The sequence below is a fragment of the Argiope bruennichi genome, chromosome 4 (assembly GCF_947563725.1).
Source record: "Argiope bruennichi chromosome 4, qqArgBrue1.1, whole genome shotgun sequence".
Taxonomy (NCBI): domain Eukaryota; kingdom Metazoa; phylum Arthropoda; class Arachnida; order Araneae; family Araneidae; genus Argiope; species Argiope bruennichi.
Window position 1 is genome coordinate 90,352,261 of NC_079154.1, and position 24,217 is coordinate 90,376,477.

The window sequence follows — 24,217 nt, forward strand, 5'->3', positions numbered from 1 at the left end:
TGGTGCTTTCGTTTTATGTAATTTCATTTTTTACACTTTTTATGGTATTTGTTAATAATGCTTTACACTTACGCGAAAAGCATAATTAACAAATTTATAGATTGCGATGTGCGAGAAGATATAAATAAATCAGCAATTTTTTTAAAGTTTTATGGAAGATCGTATTAAACATGTTATTTTCACAGAAAATCATGTTTTTTTAAAATGAAGTAATAAAAGCTTCTGTAAAATGATAATACGTATGTGCTGTGATATTTAGAACAAAAATCTATAATACATGGTCGACAGTTAATTTTTTTTTTGTTTCAGACAGAAAAGGAGAAATATCTTCTTTTATTATTTTAAAATAATTTTAAATCATTTTTTTTACAATTTATCTTTATCCTAATGATACAGGTATTACATATAAATTTGTAACATGAATTTTCCATGCCGTAATATCGCTTCCGCATTGTTGACCAATTTTTGATACACAGTATGAAGATTTACCAAAGAACTACTAATGTACACAATGTCCTTTTGTGCACACTCGATGGTAAACATCATGAGCCTCCTCCACCCCTTGATCAAGGGCATACTTAATAAGATCGTGAGCTTCCCTGTTTGGAAGAAAGTGAATATATGTGATTAAATGTGAAAATATTTGATTAAATATCAGAGTATAAAATACAGGCTAATACCAACTAAATAAACAAGGCATAAGTTAATTTGGTTGGCAGATAAATATTCAAAATAAAATAATTAAATATATATTTTAATTTATTGAAGCCGTAGATCATTAGAGACTACGGCTATACAATTATGGTTATAGGGGTAATAATTAGCTAATTATTTACAAAAGATTAATCATATGCAAAGAAACCATGCTATTGTTTTTGGTAATAAGATACAACACGCGTCACTTATTGTCATAGGGGTAATAAGTCATTATTAATCTACAGAACATCAGTCATAATATAGCTACAGAAAATAGATCATTACTAATGCCAATACAGGGACAAAATGGGATCTATACTGTCATAGGGATAGTAGGTCTCTAATGATCTACAAAATATTAGTTACAGCATATCTATAGAAATTGTAGCATGGCGTGAGGTGATATGTATTTGTAAGATAAGCCTACTTTTAAATTGATTGCGTTATAGAATGTTAAAGATTTTGCTGGACTTAAAAGTTATTCAACGCTTTTTTTCTGGAGGCCTTTGCTTTCTTTGACTTGTGAATCAAAAGTTAAGGCGACGAAATTTTTTAGGTATTTGTCTTATTTGCAGCAATATTTTAAAGTCCTTTCTTATGTATCTAGATTAAATATTTTAAAAGTAAATTCTATGGACTATCTCAGATGATTATCAAAAATTTACCAATAATAATGCACATTATTAAATTTTTAGTTTAACTTTTTGTATGCTCGATATAAGTATATCCCAAGCAGCAAGAGAAGTCGCTAAACGATTGGCCAAGCATCGCAGCCATCTGATATACGCCGCCCGTATTTTGCCAATGTCACCTTTGCATTGGCGCGACATCGGATTTTGACCATATTTTTTTCTGTCGCCTCTGAAGATCGCTTTTTCATCGGGGCGAAATCCTACGGCGACTTAGTGAAAAAGACCGGCTCAAAGCAATCGGCCCATAGTCGCCTCGATGTCGGGAAAGTTGCTTTTCCTAGGTGGCGCTATGCGAACATATTTTAGAAATTTCCCATGAATCACCTGGCGTGTATTGGATTTTGAAATTCAACCAGCAACGCATACTGTCATTTCAAGAAACTTGGTAAGTGTAAAGTTTTTATTATTATATATTTGTAAATAATATATTATTTATTCTAAATAGTGAATAAAAAAGATTATTTTTGTTGAAGCCGTTCGAACACGTTGCTTAACATGGAGTTGCACGTGATATTATTAGCGTTAGGCGTAAGCTACGATTATCATTTCTTTTCTTGTTTGTATTCTTTTCAAGTGATTTTATTTCCTATCTTTATTTTGTGTGTGTGTCTGTTCTTAAATTATTGCAGATATTTTTCCATTTCATTTACAATGCCTTTCCTTTTGTTAACAACAATTTCTAATGAAAAAAGTTTAAAAAAAATATTAAATTACGTTCTTATGTTTTGGTTTTGCAATAACATTTGTGTTATTATTTTTATTTCGACATAAAGCTAAAAAAATAGATTAGCAGAATATATTTATTGTAAATTTAAAAAAAAAAAAATCTTTAAAACTTGCAATTATGTAGTTATATTTGAATACTCTTATGTGAATAGTTTATAATTATTTCACCTTTCATAAAATAGTAACATAAATTTTACACCCATTAGTTTATATTATTTTTCTCTATTGTCCTAAACATTATTATAATATTTGCCTATATAGTTTTATCATATTGAAAACATTATCAAGCTTATGAAGTTCTATATATCTATTTTACTCCTTAATTACATATCTCCAATTGTCAACAAATATTTTATTTGTACTTTTAAAAGAAGTGAAAGCTCAATCATTATTCTAATTAAGGAATATGTTTTTTAGGTTCATCAAATCTGCAAAAAGAAGAGTGAACTTGAAGAAAAGTATATGTATAATTCTTTATATGTATTACCAGCAAAATATGAAATCCAGTATTCTATAGAATGCCCAAGCATTGTATATAATGCCTAAAACAAGCCAGTAATGTATGAAATACAAATTGTTTCATACATTTTCTAAGCATTCTATAGAATGCCAAATGACAACCTGGCAAAGTATGAAATACATCTCTCATTCAATGAAATAAAAATTTTGTGCAACCTTTGTTTCAAAACTGAAAATGCAATTAAAGATAAAATAAATTTTAAAATTGATCTATAAATATGAACAAAAAAAAATTTCTCAATATTTTTTTGGAAACTACTGTGCAAGTTTCTATTCCTGACTTCAAGAAAGAGCATAATATTGGAAGTTATAATTAATGTGACGGAGTATGGTTTCTACCTACTTGGAACATCAGAAGGAAATTTAAAACAATTATATGTCCCAATTCACTTTATATCCTAAGAACTTGTTTAGAATTGAAGATATTCCAAATCAGAAAATTTCTCTCTGGTCAGTTGCAATTACTCAGAGCAGTGGAAGCAATCAAGGATTTATCAGATGTATGTGTTTAAGTGCCAAAATATGTAATGTCTTTTCGTGAAAAATGTAGTAAAACTTCAAAATGTTGCAATGTGATAGGCTTGAATGACAAGTAGGTAAATTTTAATTTCTGATTTTTTTATCTGAAAACTTATTTGCCTTAATTAGAAAAACATAAATTTTGTTTTGTGCAAATTTTATTTTTCTATATAATTTTAATAAATTTTTTTAATGGCAACCTCATTATTTTTTCAGACTGACAATTCAAGTGATTTTAATTCTATTTAGCTTATTTAATTTTCCTTTTCATTTACAATTTTTCTATGAAAGAAGTTTAATAAAGTATTAAATAACATTTTAATATTTTGGTATTGAAATAACATTTGTGTAATTATTTTTATTTTGACATGAGGCTAAAAAAAAGTTTAGCAGAATGTATTTATTTTAAACTTCAAAAAAAAAAAAAAAAAAAACTTTAAAACTTGAGATTATGCAGGCACTTTTGAGTTCTCTTATATGAATAGTTTCAAAGTATTTCGCATTTCATATAACAGTAACATAAATTTTACTCCCATTAGTTTGAGTTTTTTTTTTTTTTTCTTTATTATCCTAAACATTATTATAAAGTTTGCTTACACAGTCCAGTATCAGAACAAAAATATTATGCTTATGAAGTTCTATAAGACTTTTGCTTGTTAATTACTCATGTCCACTTGTCAACAAATATTTTATTTGTACTTTTAAATGAAGCGAAATCTCAATTACTATTATAATTGTTTTCCAGGTTCAGCAAAAAGGAAAAATGAAATGTATAAATAAATGTATAATTTTTTATATGTAGCTGAAGATTCAGTTATACATATATAGAATATTTATATAAATGTGTGTGGATTTTTAGAAATTTCAAACTCTTCAAGTATTACATAATAAATAAAGTTTAAATAAATTTTTTATAAATTACTTTGTGTCAATATTATTTATTCTTCTAAATTATAAGTCATAGTTTCAGGATTTTGCTTGGGTGTATAAGTCATTACAGAAAATTCAGTAAAAAATTTCAAGTAAATTATTATTTTACTTTGTATTTCTAAAATATTATTTAATGAGGGTCTTTGTAAATAAATTGTTTTGCATAGTTGTTTTTCTTTTCTCCTAAAAATAAAGAGGGGAAAATATTAATTAAAAAAATATTTGTCTAAAGAAATTTTGTATAATTGAAAGTAGTGTTTACATTTTTAGGTATGGAGTTTTTGTAAAATATTCAGAGTTAATCATAGATCAAATTTGGTTCTTGTGCCATGAAACAAAACCAAACTAATCATAGATTTTAAAAAAAATTAGAAATTTGAAGTAAATTGTTAATTTGTGCTTGTAAAATGTTATCAATTGGACATTAGCTAACACTAACATTTGTAATAAGGTATAAAATTTCTACACCATAAAGTAACTTTGTAAGTTAATAATAATAAAGTAACTTTGTAAGTTAATAATAAGATTTCGTATAAGTAAAAGAAGTGTTGTATTTTTGTGCATGGAATTTTTGTGAAACATATTTTTCAAATATTCAGAGTTAATCATAGATCAAATTTGGTTATTTTGCCACAAATCTAAACCTCACTAAACATAAATTATGAAAATATTAGAAATTTGAAGTAAGTTATTAAATAAGAAGTAAGTTTGTGCTTGTAAATTGTTGTTTATTGAATATTAGCTAACACTAACATTTATAATGAGGTTTAAAATTAATGCAATATGAAGTAACTCTGTAAATTAATAGTAAATAAAATTTCCTATAATGGGAAGAAGTGTTCCATGTTTGGGTATGGAATTTTTGTGAAATATTCAATGTTAATCATTAATTAAATTTGGTTCTTGTGCTACAAAACCAAACAACTAAATATAGATCAAGAAAATATTAGAAATTTGAAGTAAATTATTAATTTGTGCTTGTAAAATGTTGTATGTTGGACATCAACCGACACTAACATTTATAATGTGTAAAATTTCTACAACTTGAAGAAAATTTACATGTTAATAGTAAATATAAGGAATTTTGTAGAATTGAAAGAAGTGCTGCATTTCTGTGTATGGAATTTTTGAGAAATATTCAGTGTTTATCAAAGATCAAATTTAATTCTTGTGCCATAAAACCAAACTAATCATAGATAATAAAAAAAATATTAGAAATTTGAAGTAAATTATTATTTTGTGCTTGTAAAATGTTATCTATTGGACATTAGCTAACACTAAAATTTATAATGAGGTATAAAATTTCTTCATGAAGTAATTTTGTAAAATCAATAGTAAATAGAATCAGTAAAATTGAAAGAAGCGTTACATTTTTGTATATGGAATTTTTATCAAACATATTTGTGAAATATTCGGGGTTTAACATTGATCAAATTTTGTTATTTTGCTACGAATCTAAACCTCACTAAACATAAATTATGAAAATATTAGAAATTTGAAGTAACTTATTAATTTGTGCTTGTAAAATATTTTCTATTGAAGAAACATATAATAGGAATTATATAATTTAGTGTTTGAAACTATTTTTAACCAATGCATTAAATTTTAGGGTGTTAAAATAGGAATTTGTGTTTTATTCATTATTCTTTAGGAATTATTTGTTTATTGCTCACATTAAGCAATATAAAAGTGTGTATAGTAAAAAATATATATATATATATATTTTTAATAGGAATTATATATTTTTCTGTTTCGAATTTTTATAAAAGAGCTTTTAAAAACAAATGATATAGGCAATATATATAATACATCTACTTTTAAATTTCTAATATCAGTTAAAATCATACTGATTAATTATATAATTGAAACTATGATTATGTTAACATTTCTTCCCATGCATTAAACAATGAAAATAAATAGGAAATATCAATGAAGGAAATAAATCTTATATGTAGATAGATGTTCAGGGGATCAAATTTAAAATTATTTCAGATAATTTTAGCATTTGTTTATTTTTTTTAAAGAATAGTAAAAAAATGTCATTTAAACATTTTATAGGGTAAGATTGTGGTAAAATCTATGCTATAATAATAGTTAAAAAAAAGTTGGAAGAATTGTTAGAATGACATTTTCCATGAATTTTTATCGAAAACAAGTATTTTATGGAATTTTAAATTTATCAAAATAAATAACAAACACTATTATTAATAGGTAAAAAAGAAAAGTAAACTATTCAAAATATCTCGTATTTTCAGGCTTTTGACAAAATTTTGAAAGTATGATAGTTTTAAATATTATGACACTAGTTTCTAGAGTTTGAGAAAATTGAATAACCATTAAACTAATATTTCAATTTGACACCAGCAAGTGTTCAGAAATAAATTGCCTATTGATTGGCATTTGGTTGCCCATTGCTAAAATACATGGGGAAATGATTGGTATTGGGTCGCCCATTGCTAAAACACATGGGGAAATGATTGGTATTGGGTCGCCGATTGTTAAAACACATGGGGAAATGATTGGTATTGGGTCGCCGATTGTTAAAACACCTCGGGAAATGATTGGTATTGGGTCGCACATTGATAAAACAGGTCGCGAAATGATTGGTATTGAGTCGCCCATTGCTAAAACACAAGGGGAAATGATTGGTATTGGGTCGCCGATTGTTAAAACACATCGGGAAATGATTGGTATTGGGTCGTCGATTGTTAAAACACATCGGGAAATGATTGGTATTGGGTCGCCTATTGCTAAAACACATCGGGAAATGATTGGTATTGGGTCGCCCATTGATAAAACAGGTCGCGAAATGCTTGGTATAACGTCGCCCGTGATAATAACAAGTCGCCAAAGGATCGGCAAATTCGTCGAAAACAAGTCGGGACGACCATCGCGGGGCGTACCGCCGGGGGACATGACCAATGTCGGGGCGAGATCGCCTCCGATCTCGCTCGTTCCGTGGGGCGATGCTTGGCCAATGGTTGGCCAACGATCTTTTGCTGTTTGGGATGTTTATCTTAAAATGTATGTTAAATGTTTGCATGTTTATCTTAAAATGTATGTTATCAAAATACGCAAATCCAAAATTAATGTCTTTTTTTTGGCACTTAATATCTCTTCCCTGTTTCGTGGGAAATCTAGAAATAAAAAATATTTTCAGAATATATTCAAAGTGAATGATAATTCTTCTTCTTATATAGTTTTTGCTTCTTTTCATGGTGCAAACGTTAATAAATACTCTTTATATATAAATTATATATAAAGAGTATGTATTAACATTTGCAAGTATTAAATATTAGTAATTAGCACGCAATACAAATTTCATTTATTGTTGTATTTCCACATGAAAATTTCCGATTAGGGGATCCATTCACACATACGTATTTATTAACTCTTTATTTAATGAGAAAGTCTAAGCAAAAACAGTGAATTTTAAATATTTTAACTCTGAAAAGCTCATTTCAAGTTAAGATATCAGATTTAAATCCGTTAAGTATATTTTTATACTAAATAGTTCACTCAAGTTGAAATTTTCATCTTACAATCAGAAAAATGAGTTGATTTTTTCGGTTTCCTTTTACTATCATAAAACAATTAGATTGTATCATAATGCTTTAACTTATTTCTATAATCAACAAAGAAAAATTTAAAAATTATGCTAAAAATTCAAGCTTTTTTTTTTAATAAGCCGTTATATTAATTCTTTACACTCCACCGCGTTGTCAGGCCTTTTTTAGCAATTCAAATGGATAGAAAAGAAAAAAAGAAAATCTTCCATACTTACCCTTTTTTAACATCTGTGTCATAACCTTGCATATGCCCCACAGCTAAATTATAAGCTGAGTGAGGATGACCTTGATCTGCAGCTTTCCTGAAATGTTTCTAGAATGAAATCTGATCTTTTCTTAAACTACAAGGTTTCATGTAAAAATTGCTTATAAGTTAACAGTCCCAAATATCACAGCATTGTTTGACTGATTATCAACTTAATCATATAAAAACATTGCTGTTTGAGTAAGGTTTTATTTTGAAGAATGTTTAGTGCATGAATAGTTAATTACTAAGGTAATATGAGAAATCAAACAATTCTCTGCATTTTAACAGATCGAGCTGCCTAATCTGCAGATTATTTAGGTAATTTGCACATTAAAGATTTTCTTGTTTTTAGCAATAAATCATAAAAAGCAATAATTAAATACGAAGAAATATAATCTATTAAATCTGACTAGACTATAAAGAAATAATACGATTTATCCAAAAATTCAGAAAACACTTGTTCTGAAAATCAGCACAACATTAGAGAAAAACATATTTTAAAATAAAAAATAAAAAATTAAGTAAAACAAAAAAACTAATTTTTAATGTTGAAAAATTCTATTAAATAATACACAATTTAATAAATAAACCGTAGTAAGTTTAATTAATTAGAAGCAATTATTATAATTTTATAATAATTTTAAAAATTTGAAATTTTTAATAATTTTGCAATTTAAAAATATTTTCAATAAAGAAAGGAATTTCAATAAAAAAAATAGTATATGAAATTTTGAATAAAGCAATTATACAATAAATCTTTAAATTAATTTCTAATGTGTTCAAAATGTTTTTTAAAAGAAAGTTATGATTATTGCTTTTTTTATTGAAAGTATGAATAAAAATACTGTTTTGAATTAAATTAAAGGTTATTCACTTGGATTCATTATGGGGAAAGGTATGGAGGTATTTAAATTAATAAAAATAATTTAGGATTTTTTTTTTTACAATTTCTTTTACTTTGACTTAATACATGTTAATTCCAAATATAAGTGATATTTTCATATTATATTAATAAAAAAAATTCAGGTTCAGGAAAAAGATAAAAGTTGATCTGTGAACGAATGCGAATGGAAAGTATGCGAATTAATCAAGTTCTTTTATAATAACATGTCAACTAAGTACGAAAAGGTGTGATTTAAATGACTGACACAGCCTATTTTTATTCATTTTTGAACTTAAGAAAGAATTGAGTAAAATTAAACTTCTCACATATATAGAATCTTAACTATTATTATTAAAGAATATTTTTTTTAAAAATAACTATTATATTCGGGATGTTTGACTTCAGTATCTGACTGCATAAATTCCATTATAATATGAATTGTAATAATTTTAGATATACATTTCATGAAAACAGAAACTATGAAATATTTAACTTTGGCACTTTTACTTTCTCATACTTGAAATATATATATACATATGGAGAGAAAACATCAAAATCACCGACAATTTTTAAAAGTTTGATAAAATCTTCATATATTTTTTTTTATTTTCTTGTAGCCAGATAAATTGTTTGTAAACTCATTTACTTCTCACATTCCATGTTCATAAGAACAGAACTTGGTACACAAAGTTTTATTCACTACCTTATGTATTAGAAGTTTCAAACTACGCAATGCTACAGATTCCCTATAATAATGAAATATTCTAATAATTTTACAATTTTTGGTTGTAAATTAATTTATTAATTTGTATAAAAAGCATATTTCACAGAAGTGGTGCCATCTAGAAACTAATTTTAGAAATATTAATTTTTGATCCCAGAAAACTTATAACCATGAGTTATGAAATACGCATATTACAGACCATTAAGTACAAAATAAAAAAAAATAAACACTTTTTTACTCATGCAGATAAAAGAAGAGTGTTAAACTTTTTATAGGAAACCCTGCAATTTGATAATAAAAAAAATTAAGGCACAAGGAAAAAATAGTGAAAGACTTCAGAATATTTATTAAAAGTTAAAATATGTTATTGTAATTAAAATTCCAGCTGGCTTAGAACATTTCTAACAGAATCTCAGGATTATGGTTTTATTTTGACATTCATATTTTTTATTCATTTTAGACAGTGTGAAGATTATCTATTGATTAAATTATAAATAAACACACTAATTCAACAGGTAATGAAATTGTTTGATTGTTATTTTAAAAATAAATTTTAGCCTGTCCTGTGTTAATTTTTTTCTTGTAAGTTTTCTTTCTTTAATGTGATAAAAACGCAGTTTGTTTTACCCAATTTGGTTATTGTTATTAATCAGTTAATATTATCAAATTCTGAAGTGCAGTGCTATTGTATTAAGAAAATAAATAAAACAGTGTCCTCTTTAAAAATCATATTTTGGCATACATACTATCAATTTCATATTGAATAGAAATGCACGCATTTCTAAGTATCTGATGTATTTATAGGGGCGTTCAATTTCATCAGTTGAAGATATTTAATGCATTTATTTTACACTTTATCATGGCTAAAATTAAAAACCAAAAACATTTCATAAAAGATAAGTTAGTTATAAAATATTGTAAGAACTAAATAATCTTTTTTAAAATTTTGGCAGATTTCCGAATTTGTCTTCAAAAAAAAAAAAAAAAAAAAACCTCCAGATTTACAGGTGAAAAAGCATTAAAATAATCTGACAATGGTAAAATTAATTTTTAATATTTTTTAATGAGATTTTTGTTAATATTAAGTGGGAAGATTTACGTATTGCCACAATTATTTTAAAACACAACTCATAGTAACTTGTTAATTACTGCAACATTATATGTAAATTAGATAATTTCGAAAATGACATTTAGTATAGCATTTGTATGATTTTACTATGGGAATTTCGATTTAAATATTTTTGGTGTATTCCGAAAAATATTTATAAAATATTGAAAACAGTTTTATAAAATCTGAAAATTGTAACAGTAAAAAATACTTTTGTTTCTTAAATTTAGAAACAAAAATATTACATAAAATTAATTATCTTAAATAATGGATATAAGAATAATAATATTTATATAAAAATAAATAAATAAAAATATTACTAATTTCTTCTGCTTACCTGAACCATTGAAATGCAGCCGTGTGATTTCTTTTTACACCAGCTCCTAAAACAGGAAGTAGCTTATATAATTTATTTATTACATGTATAAGCTAATAATTATTTTCTATATCCGTTTTCAAAATTAAAATTTTTTTTTTTTAACAACTGATTGTAATTTGTATTTTAGCCGTCACTTTTGTTTATGAATAAGATCATTTCAGACTGAAAACTTTTTTAGAAATTTGTTATTTGAAGAGACCGATTTAAACTACCTTTCTGTATTAGAATTACGAGGACAAAACGTTCAAAATTTTATAAAGATCTCACAAAAGGGATAAAAACGTTATTTTTTTTTTTGAGTAGATAATAAATCTGACGAAGGAGGAGAAAGATATGTTCTTTTTTCCGATTGCTATGACGTTGTGATTTATGAATTTTCATTAATTGGCTTGTTTGTTAATATATCATATAGATTATTGGGGTATTTTTTATCAATTGAAATAAAATGAAATGGTTTATTAAGAAATAGATCATAAAGTTTGTGAAACGACTATGCATCTTCTCGCAATATTCTTACAGAACTTCAGCAAATTTGTTTTCACAAGCCCAGTTTTACCTGATGCAGTACAATGCATCATTTTTTTTTATTTCTACAACTGGGGATATTATTTAAACAAATCATGGAAAAAAAGAAGAAATTTGTTGCTACTACAACGAATTATAACATTACCTAGAATCTTTTACTATTATTTTGATACACCTTTATTATAATTTACATAAATACGAGCTACAGTTGATGCCTTTTTTTCTGTGCGTCTAAATTTCATTTGCAATAGTTGTTGAAAATTTATTTTCATTTCCAATCAAACTTAAAACTAAATTTAATCTGTTTTCCTATCTCTTCTAAAATAAGCCTTATGATTCTGAATCCAAATAAACATTAAAGTGTCTATGAACTTGCAAATAAGCATTAGAATTTGATAAAACAAAAATAAAAAAAATGCACAAAAAATTTGAAAATCTATCTATAATAGTATCATTTCGGCTTTTATACTTCACGTATAGATCTAAACATTCTAAAGGGATAGTGAATCTAATAATTCAAACATTAATTAAAACTTGAGACGGTTTAAGTTGATAAATCTGATAATGTACCACACTTTTAGGAAGATTTACGCATGATCTTAATATATAGGAATTATTCAAAACTATATTCTTGATTGTAGATGACTAGACTTTTTATGTAAATAACGGCAGGAAAAATGTTTTAACATAATACAGAAAGAAGTTGTTATTATTTCTTTTTGGGCACGAATTAATTGATCAGTGTCACTATTCTTAGGTCCAGGCTAATATCCGAGCATTAATCTATATCATCATCATGTGAATGGACTATTTGTCCACTAAAAAGGTCAAAAAAGCATTTTGACTTATTCAAAATACAAGAATTATTTGAAGATTTAGATGGCTACAACCAGAACCATACAATTATCACGTTTCGCGTATTTAAATTAATCTTCTCATTGATTCTAAATATTACGAATACGTTCCAGTGGTTCATATATCCAATTATCCTTTAAATATTGTTACGAAATTTCCGGGTTCGTTTGGATAGTGGAAGTGATATGATGTGGAGAACGCTCAATCAGCAGTAGAAAAAAACAACGACGTTTATTTACACGAAGACAGGACAGCACAAAGACGACAACCGTGTAAGCAGAGACAAACACAGTAGACGACAGTAGCACACGAAGCAGATAGACAGAATCCAGCAGGAGAGAGGTTCTTGGGAGCTTCGCTATACCGTCTCTCTAACGACTGACCTTCTCGCTACTTCTTACACGACTTCACTTACACTACCTTCTTCCTCGCAGCTTCAAAGTGCCCGTCTTTTATAGTTCAGGGAGGCGGGGCTAGAATCTTCAGACCAATCAGGACGTCTCTGGGTATATCTCGGTTCCTACTGGATGGATCCTGAAACTTCTCGAACTTTCCAGTATGATCCATTTTGTCGCCAAATTCATCGTCAAGTCTCCAAATGGTCGCCAAGTTAGTCGCCAACTCTGAATTCATTGACGCTCAGCACGCACAGGACAGATCGTACATCCTGTCTTTCTTAAGAGGACACTAGTCGTACTGGGAAGCAAAATTACAGGTTTGTAACAATATCTACAACTCATAATTCCATAGACTGATAAAGATAAAAGATGGCTTTGAAAGTACACACAGATGCATTTATAGCCATTAACACGCTTTAAAATCTGGGTGTGATAGGACTTTCACCTAAATTTTATCTATGTGACAAAGAATAATAATGTTAAGCTTTCAAAAAGGATCATTCAGTTCAGCATTTCGTCGCTGAATAGAGTTGTCGGAAGTGATCTCATTGACAGCGCATATATCTCTTACTAATGCATAAATACCACTTTTATGACTGTAGCTATAACCTTTCAGAAACTATCTGCAGTATAATTTATACGCTTTAAAACCAGTATAATTACGAATTTAAAAATGATGTGTAAATCCTCTGAAGGTATATTCCTCCATGTAAGTTCGCCATATTTTTATTTCCGACTTAAATACGGCTAGATTCTAGTATACTCGGTCTCACATGGTGTATGTACTTACCATTGAGGTACTTGTGTCCCATGGCATGCTGCGCATGTGCATGTCCCATTTTTGCGTATAGGTGAGTGACATGGAAATGTAGATGATCAAAATGGAAATAAGAATAATATAACAGAGCCACTACAGATGAGAGGGATGCGAACTGAAATATGAAGGAGATAAAATTATAATTATGTCTGGCATATATTTTTCTTCCCATTTTGTCATACATGAAGTTTATAAAGAGTGTACAAAAAGGTAGAGATGTGCTTTAATTTCTTAGATATTGAATGCAAGTAAACAATAAAAATTGCAAAAGTGTTCAAAATAAAGTAAAAAAGTTTATGTTTGCGAAATAGCTCTGTTATTTACTACCAAAAAGTTGCAATTTCAAAATTTTAATGCCGTCTCCTTAGATAAAAATAGTTAATGAAAAAAATTTCGTTTTTCTACATACCCATCATTATAAAAATATTATAATATGCATAATAGTTTTACTTGCATATCTATATCTTCAAGCTATGTTTAACTAAAAATTATTGATCTGTATATAATCTTTACAGAAATTGGAAATAGAGATATTTCAAAAACTGAAAACAAGACGATAAGGCATAAGAAAAACTCTTACAAATTCTGCCTAAATTCTAAATACTTATTTAGGTACAACATTTTTAACTGAAAAAAAAAATTAACTTTGCATTAAGTTGAAAATTTTCACAAATGTATACAAATGTATTCAAATGTATAAAATGTATAAATTTTTCTTTTAAATATAATAGCGCAATAAAAACACAAGCTCACGTATTAAATATAAAATGAGAAGTGAGAATTTAAAATTTGATTTCGTTGTTTGTCGTAAAATTTTCTCTCGGAATGGTAATAAAATAAATCGGAATTTGAAGTTATTTATTTTTTGTTTTGTGTTCTCATAGCTCATATAATTTTATTTGCATATGCAAGGATCTTAATTAAGTTTTGTAGACAATTATTGGTTCCAAAATTTTGTCAAAATTTTAATAAGATTTTCTGTTTATATTAGAATATTTATTTTGTTGTTAATAATAGAATATGTCTATTTCAAATAAGATTTGTTTTGCAATTGTTATTAGAATTTTTTTAGTTAATAATATATTTTATGAATTTCACTTCAATTTTTAACAAACTAATTTTTTATTTTTACTTAATTTTAACTACGCACATTTTTAGTTTTTTTTAAATAGAAGTATATTCTTATAGTTGAGTCTAAAATAGAACAGTTATTATGGTGTAGGATAAAAAAATTTTCTTCTAGTTTTCATAGTTTATGTTAGCTACGTAAATGAAAAGTGTGAAAAGTTTTTATTTTTATTTTATTACAGCTGTTTCTTTCTTTCGGATTCTCGCAATTTGAAAAAATAATGATTTTTTTTACAGTTTAAAAGAATATTCGAAAATTGAAAAAAGAAGCATGGGTCTGACACGTAAGAACTATACGATTTAGACGCCTTTGTTAAGGTCGATTTCGAATGGTTTTATGATACCTTATGAGTCAATTAAACTGAGCTTTATTTTAAGTATTCATTAGAAATATCTTTTAAAAAGAATAACTAATATCAATTCTTTATAACTAATTCTTTTCAAAAATTCCTTTTTTAGTAATATTGTTTTTAAACTCGACTCTTTAATATGATAAAAGAAAAGTCATTAAGTGATCGGTTCACATGCGGATCCACGAATAAGCGATTGAAAAACATGCTTTGGCGGTGGATAGAATAAAACAGCTAGCTATTCAAATCGGATCATTCGTTTAGAAGAATGTTTGCTGAAAGGAAACAGAGAAATTAGATCACTGCTGGAATATCAATACAAATCTTATTTATTTGTGCATTGTTTTTTTTTAAATATACCATTAAATCAATTTTTTTGCTTCGGTGCGGCTCAAATGAAAAATCTTAGTCCAATCATTTATAAAATTACTCTTGCAGTCGAAATCTATGTTCAGTGAATTTTAAATTGTTTTGTTCTTGGCCAAAAGTATATAATTGTAAATTTGCATATTGTTCTTATTTTTGCTACTTTAAATTGTTAGAAAAAGAGATTTTCTTCTTTTTTATAGTTCATTAAATTTTAAATACACTTATTTAGTTAATTTGTAACTATTTAGTTGTAACAAAGAGGAATTTTTTCCAGTTGATTAACTTTATCAAAGAAATGATATAAAAATTAAAAAAAAAAAGTTTTTGAAATTTAGTAGCAAAACTTTTTCGTTAATATAAACTAATTTCTTATATCATTTTGAACATTTTTTACAATTTACTGTGCCTCTTCATATACAATAATTACAAAATTAAGAGTGTTTTAACCATTTTAGAACACCCTGTATAAAGAATTTATATTAGCAGTTAATATATTCTATCTTCTTTCTACAAAATTTTCAATCAAGTTACCCAAAAAGCACTCTACAATTTTTCTTCTCTATTTCTACTTTATTAATACTAATGAAAGTACGTGTGCCTCTTATTATGTACATGTGCATTTTGGGATTCTACAGGGTATACCTAGAAATACCAAACACGTATCTTATATTCTTTGTACTGCAGAAATATATAAACGATTTGTGAAATTTTAATTAATCAAAAGTTAAGCGAAATGAAACTTTTTACCTCGATAAGTACAATAAATATTACAGCATAAAAAGGATTTCTATATCTTAAAATGATCTAGAAATAGTTGAAAATCGGTATCATTAAAATCATTTTTGAATTTACAAAAATTTAATCATGATTTTAATGATTACAATTTTTTGTCGAAAATCTTTTCCCATTTTTTTTTTTTTTTATAATTTAAGAAATAATTTAAGCGTATTTTCCTTAATACATTTCATGGCTGAAATGAAACATAAGGTTTTTGTTATTGCTATTAGCATTTCTTTCTGTTCTTTTATGTTGTTTGTTATCAAGATATGAAGACCAGGCTTATTTTTCCTGAATGAGGAGATTCCAGTATTAGGTATGCTTTCAATAAAATTTTTGAAATTTTATTTTCTTAGAATTAAGCTTAAGACTCAAAATTGAGCAGTGGCGAAAATTTTTTAAAAAATTTCTTATTACTCTTTTCTTGATATAGCTGAATGTATAAGGATATAAACAAAAAATTTAGAGAAATGCCTAGAAGACTGATCGGCACAGTGGAAAGTTTCTAAAATGGCACGAATTCAAGTTTATTAAAATGGGAAAATTTTTTTTGTTGTTGACCAAGCCATTAAAATAAAGTTACACAAAATATTTAATTGCAATTTTTAACAACTGTTAATTCCAGCAAATGTAACAAAACCAGTTGCCCAGCACCCATTAATCCAAATGGTTGCCTAGGGCGACTGATTATATTATAAAACACAAAAAGCTTTATATTGTGTCAGTTTAAGCTATGTACTCTTTTACTTCATCTCAGAACATGTCACATTTGTAATTGGTGGTTCTTTTTCATCATGGGAATATACTCTTATAAGAGGAAATGAGCAGAAAGCCATATTGTACTGGCATATATAAAAGTCGAGGGGAGAACAAATTTTATTAGCATAAAATGGTAAACGTTTATTATAACTGGCTTTATTGGTTTGTATTCAGAAAATTGGCTGGTATTCAGAAAGTCGAGCAACACCGTGGAGATATCGTACAATATCTTCTGCTAAGATGCATTCTCTGATTTGCAATTCATTTTAAACCAGTATGTTGATGAGCAAAAAATGTAACATTAATTTTTCGCAGTTTAAAAGAGCTCTGTAAACATTTGGTGGTTGAAAAATCGGTATGGTTTAACTCGCAGTTTCTCTAAATTCATAAGTACATTATATTGAAATACAAAAATATTTTCTTTCAATAAACCTCATTAATTTCAAAAAAAAAAAGTTTTAACTTTCCAATACTAGATAGCAGCACTTATCAAACAATTAACTTTCTATATTTTACGATTTACATTAAATAGACCCATTTACAAGGACTACCATCTACTATAGTTTAGCTAAAAATTTAAATAAATGGTTTTTCAAAACCCTTTTTAGCCATTTTAGTACGTCTCAGTCAGTTTAGTGAAAATTGTAATACTCTGATTTTAAGTATTAGCATAATTAGTTAACGCGTTAATAAAACCAGCGAACTATAAAAATTTAATTTCTATAATTTTTTAGAAGTATATCTATTAATTATAATAATTGAAAATTCTTTACATGATTTTGAACACTTTTCAATTGAATATGTATATCTAGAAAGATTTAAAATTCAGGCATTAGTTAGTTAAGGATTAAAGAGCATAACCCTGCGTATTATCTGATAAATAATAATAACGAATCCGATAAATCCCAATAACGAATTCAAAGAATATTTTCAAATTTCTTTAATTATCTTCAGGACATGCACTAAGGATATCATGTAGTATCTTTAAATGTTATGGATTTGTACGCTGGAACTTCATTCGTTTGTAATTATCTTTATTTTTAGAAAGTGAAATGTCTGACTCGTGAAATTATAATGAAGATTTCTCTCAGTTTATGTCTTGTAGCGGAATGTGTGATGAATCGATTGGTCAGTTCAGAAGGTCGCTCGTCATGGTGACCGATACACAAACAGCGTAAGATGATTGTGCGAAATACTGATGCAAGTAGAGCGTGTCTGACGGAATTTTGTCAGCGCATTTTTACTTTTTACTAAAGAAAAGTATGAAAAAAAATGTTGTAAATGCAAATTCAAAAAAAAAAAAAAAAATTCTTAATGGAAATTTGAACTTTTAGCTTGAAACATAATTGCATGATAATGCTTCAAGCTTGATTATCTTGTTTTTTATTTTTTATTTTTAAAAGTCTACCTTTTTCTTATTACAAACGATCTTTGGCATACACGTAAACAAACATATATAACATGGCTGTGTATATTATACTAGATATGATGTTGCAAAACACACAAACATTTTTAAAAAAACGAATAAAATTTAGAGAAAAAAAAATTTGGAAATAAAATTAATACCACAAAAAAATCCCAAATAGCACAAATACCTAACAATATTTAGTGATATTTTTATGATTTTTGTCGACATTCAGAATATCGGAGGACATCATAGAGATATCGTAAATGTCTTTTGCTAATGGGAAAGCTATTGTCTTCGAATTCTAAAGTGGCGTAAAAAAGTTTTTGTTTGCAATATGATACAAGTTTATCTAGAGAATATATTAAGGCTGCAACTGATTTTTAATTAAAAATGCATGAAAAATTTTGAAAATGTCTTTTTAAGTGAGCACATTTCTGCACCCTACAAAAAGTAACTATGCGTTATATTTCACAGCTTTTGGCCTAGCAATCTGCTCTGGCCAAAAAATATTTTATTAAAGTATTTTAAACGAATTTTGTGTCTCGCATGTCGTATCATGAAATCTATAGGTATATCCAGTCTAGATATTATAATTTTATATTGAGACTTTTTCAGATATTTGTCCTGTCCGAATCTAAATTTTTTTTATTTACATTTACCAGTTTGATTGCACGCGTTGGTAACACAATAATTCAAAAGATTTAGAGGATAAAATTGATATGTAATCGTTAATTACAGATATCTGTCAAATTTTGGACCAAATATATTAATAAGAAAAGTACCTAATATATTATAAAGCTACATAAAAATGTACATATTTACAAACTTTGTACATTTTTACAAATTTATGTACTTATTTACAAATTCATTCTAAATTGTAACTTCGCAATTAAATTGAAGTTTTGCTTAGACTTCAATTGCAACCCGTGCCAATTTAATAACCTTAAAAAAATGGTGCGTTTCAAATTTCTTAGTACAAATTTTAAAAGGATTTAGAATACATCTATATTATTATAGATATCTATACAATCCAAGGCAGCATCTGAAGCTTTGTATTTTTATGTCTTGAAATAATTAATCACAAGAATGGCAGTGAGAGAATGAAAGAAAACCGATGAAATTAAGTTATATGTTTTATGGTACAAATTACAGGAACTTCTAAAACTTTCCACAACCAACATTAACGATAACTTCACCCTATAGAGTGCATTGACGAAAATATCAGATATTTCTCGTATGAATTTGCATATTACCTGTTAAAAACATTGACTTTAGCCTAAACATATATTGATTAACCATTAAATTACCAAAAAATGGCATGAATCAGAATTCTATCACCCTTAACAATTTACACAAGTGTAATAGCTTGTTATTTATCAATTCGAATTATTGAAAGCAATTGTCTAGGTATTGCTGATAACGCTTATAGATATAACTGCAAAATGTACGTAGCATATTGACTACGGGAGCATTCTTTTCTAATAGAGGCTCTCAAGTATTGCAACTGGTATTGGAATATAAATATTATGCTACATATATCCTCACAAAATAGAATACTATTATCCTTACAAAGCCAAAATCAGGAGCAGATGCGGTAAGTTTTAAGGGACCATGTTGCGGAGATTCTTAACCTTTTTAGAAAATCCTGCTGTTCTTTAACAATATTGATATAACTAGCCGCCTTTGGCGACCAGCCGGTTCGCCAATCTTAATGCTCGTTAAAATTTCAATAATTCAATATTTTATGTAATTCCTACTTTAATAGCTTCTTCATCAAATATTTTAAAGCTTCAAATTTTGATAGTCATGTAATTCACTCATAATAATATAAAGTCCTTCAGCCATAACATAATATGTATCTCTCTAATTTTCTGTTAGTTCCGGTAGAATTTATGCTTAAAATTAAAATGGAAATGACTAAACTGCAATTAATATAATATTTTTTACTGAAACAAAGCATTTTTTTAATAATATGATTACTGATAATAGAGTCACTGAGCGTTTAAACTTTATGGGCACTAAAGAATATCTTTCTTAATTTATGTAATATCTCAAGAATTTGTCAACAAAATTTTCTCAGATTCATCATGAACAGATCGATTCATTAACAATGTTTCATTTTAAATGCATCAAACACTAAGAAAATAAAAGGAATCGTTTAAAATAATCGGTCGAAAACAGGTTTAAAAAACTACTTTAAAACGATGTACTTAAAACTATAAGCATATACAAAAAATATATAACTAACATAAATACAATTTACTTACAAAAGCATGCAACTAACCTAAAAATAATTTAAATCAACCGTTGATAACGGTTGTCATGGCAACATTCAGAATGCGCATGCGTGAATTTTCTTCGCCAGCTCCGGTAACGCAAATGCGTGAATTTTTCTACGCCAGTTGGGGTAACGCTATGCAGATTATACATTTTTAATTTCCTTTATTCTGTGTTATTTTAATTCAGAAGTACTTCAGAATGAATCTGAAACATGGATTAATTAACAATGTTTAATTTTAAATGCATAAAACATTAAGAAAATAAACAGAATCGTTTGAAATAATCCGCCGAAAAATGTTAACCCTAGCCCCATTTCTGTTGGGAGAAAAAAAAATTGAAGTTGGCGGTGGGGAAAATAGAAGATTTTTTTGGCGGAAAAGTTGGCGGTGGGGAAAATGGAAGATTTTTTTGGCGGGAAAGTTAGTTTTTAATTAATAATTAAAATTCTAATTAAAATTTCAAAAAAAGGGACCCCAGGTGCACATTCCCGACCTCTAAGGTATACATGTACCAAATTTGATAGCTGTATGTCAAATGACCTGGCCTGTAGAGCGCCAACACACACACACACACACACACACACACACACACACACACACACACACACACACACACACACTGAGCTTTATTATAAGTATAGATTACAGGATCCTTTTTTAACAAATTTTTCATATAAATTAGAGGAGGGAAGTGTAGTCATAATTCCTTTTGTAATTTAAATAAATTTCAATAGCCAGGATTTTCTCAAGGAGAGAAATTCAATGAATCTAAGTGTGATGAGATATTTGATATTTTTTTCCCTAGCAGTTACTGAGCAGCTGAATTGCGACGGTATCGCTGATGGCATTGTGAATAAATTGCTTCCGTTAAGTTTTTGATTAATGCTGATTAACTATAAATTTCTTATTATAAAATTTTCACTAAAACTTTGTTTCACAGTATTTATGAGTAAAATGAAAGAAAACTTATTACTCGATCTTTTTTATCAAATAATTTATGCTTTTCACTGATTATATATAAGCACAGAAAACTATCCTGTAGGCTATAAAATGTAAAACATATGTTTGAGCAGTTTCATATCCGAAGAGAGAGAAGACACTTTAAAATTTTTAAACTTCGCTTTTATTCCATTCCGGGAGATATAATTTATGTACAAGAAGCGGGGACAAAACTGACGTCCGTTCACAAATACGCACAACAGAAGAGTGAAAAGAGCGTAAAGAGACCGAAACATTCTTCCTCGGCGATTATATACAATGAGGTTCTGATAGTGACTTCTTTACGAAATACCTATCAGATTTCCCATATTCGCCTCCCTTATTTCGTATCGACGTAGGTAAGGGGAATATAGGCATCTTTAAAAAAGAATTCTCTTAGCTTAACAGATTTTTATCCCTTCTCTCGGAGCGTGAGGACCGCTGATTTAAGCAATTTTACAGAGCTCCTATAGCATTAATTACTTAAAAATAATGGAATTGGATCAGGAAATAAGACAACCTTTTAGAATAAAGTTAATATGGGCTAAATTAAGATAAAAATTAGGAAATTAATTAAGTTTAAATTAGATTTAAAATATCATTACACACACACGTTTAACATTTATAAAAATTTCACATAACACAATTTGAATTCATATAAATTCAAATATACATCATATTTCTGAATACCATTTATTAGATAATAATTCGATACTTTCTTTTATTTTATAATTGTATTCCTCAAGAGTTGATGGTTAAGGCATGGTAAAAACCCACAGAAAAAATCAAAGGACGGTAATGAAAACCAAAATAAAAGTTTCGTTTTTTTAATACAAAAACATTGCTCTGAACAAACAGTTATAAACGGCAAAACAAAAGGTAATATGTATGTTCTTAATTATTAGAAAACCCAAGCATTTTTAGAAGGGAGAGCAAGATGAATCGTTTCAGGAATTATCTAATCTGTGGAAAGTCAGATTCCATTCATGAAAAGGCAAAAAGCCAAATAAATAAACATTCCCACCAAATTAAAGCATTTATTAATACCAAAATACCAAGCATTTGACCAAAATATGACTTGCCGATTCCAAGCCTTTATTCAAATTTCACAAGATTAAAACGTCCAAACGTCTAAGCTTAATTGAGAATCCTGAATTATTTCTGAATGTTGACTTTTTTTTCTAAATTGAAAAACTATTGCGAATTAGTTCCTAACTGAAAATAAATGTTTCAAATCACCCAGATACATGAAATGACGAATATATGTTAGAATTCCTTAGCAAAAGACACACACACACACACACACACACACACACACACACACACACACACACACACACACACACACACACACACACACACACACACACACACACACACACACACACACACAGGAAATTAAATTTTTTCTTCGACAGAATTCTCTTTTCTAACTTTTGCAACTCTAGTAAGTGGTATATACATATAAAAAGAAAAAGGTCAGACTAGAAAATTGATAAAAGCAGCCGCAAAATTTATTATTAATGTTTCTTTATCTCATCAATTTAAAAAACACATTTTTAATATTTTACTATTATTCCTATTAAACATATTTATGAAACCTTAAATATCATTGGTATGCAGAAGTGATCAAATTAAAAGGAAAAAAATAATGAATTTCGTAGTTTTTAAATTCTATCTTTATAACAATAAAAAAAAAAAACTATGCATCATATCAATATATGTATGTACATATAAATACGGTATATTTCAATATATACGCAGCATATATTATATACTTACAATACAATGATATTCATAAAATTTTATTTTAGATGACATTTTTAAACAAGGAGAGTAAATCTGCTTGTATATTTTTCTTTTTTTACTCTGTATACCAAGAATATATTTTTTAGAATTAAAAAAATTATATTCATTTCCACTACAGCTTTCGACCCGACTTGAGCGATCTATCTTATAATTTATCCCATAACCTAATTAAAATTTCTCTGTGTTGATAAAATACACATTTTTTTTTTAGAATACAAATTCCGAAAACTTACCTCCAGAAATGTGACAATCCAGCTTTGGGGTTTCTTTTTCTTCGCGAGTACCACTTTTCCCCCGAACGGCAACCGCTCATCGTAGTCCGATTTCGGAACATACCTCCGTCTCACTTGAGTCATGACTGTCCCAGTGTTACTGTGGTAACTTTTGCGATGGTTTTTGCACGATTCGGGGCTTTGTTAATATTTGATGATCTGAGCGCACGCTACGCTGTTTGCGTCAATCATTCTGATGCAATCTTTTTATATACGCTTGGTTGCTGACGAGAATAAAAATGGTTACAGAAAATTTTAATGTTAATGATAAGAAAGATTGAGTAAAATCTATGATAATTCGATTTTTTTCATTGGGATCTTGCGTTTTCCAGTTAATTTAGTGTTAAAATAGCGTCCCTAATTCACTTTGTGAATAATTTGATGCTAAACCTAAAAATTATAAAATAGAGCATTTTTAAAAATATGGAATTATTATCACTAATTTAATTTCTGTGTATCCTTGTGGTCTAAAATTAATTTCAGGCATTCAATTCACTCGAT

The 24,217-nt window shown here is 27.6% G+C and overlaps 1 protein-coding gene across 1 annotated transcript; it reads right to left on the reverse strand.

Moving 5' to 3' along the window:
• Positions 1 to 390: 390 nt before the first annotated feature.
• LOC129966597 (secretory immunoglobulin A-binding protein EsiB-like) lies at positions 391 to 23,813 on the reverse strand. The gene is made up of 5 exons (XM_056081085.1): positions 23,678 to 23,813; positions 13,561 to 13,702; positions 10,951 to 10,996; positions 7,867 to 7,953; positions 391 to 599 (listed from the first exon to the last, which is right to left on the reverse strand). Exons 1-5 carry the CDS (start codon positions 23,798 to 23,800, stop codon positions 500 to 502), a joined length of 498 nt encoding a protein of 165 aa, XP_055937060.1. The 5' UTR covers positions 23,801 to 23,813; the 3' UTR covers positions 391 to 499.
• Between the last annotated feature and the right edge of the window lie 404 nt (positions 23,814 to 24,217).

Bases quoted from the DNA above. Each gene is read 5' to 3' on its own strand.
- LOC129966597 (XM_056081085.1), bottom strand. From the start codon at position 23,800: ATGACTCAAGTGAGACGGAGGTATGTTCCGAAATCGGACTACGATGAG. The intron at 13,703-23,677 runs GTAAGTTTTCGG...TTCATATTTCAG, and splicing joins GGATTGTCACATTTCTGGAG to TTCGCATCCCTCTCATCTGT. The intron at 10,997-13,560 runs GTAAGTACATAC...TTCCTGTTTTAG, and splicing joins GGGACACAAGTACCTCAATG to GAGCTGGTGTAAAAAGAAAT.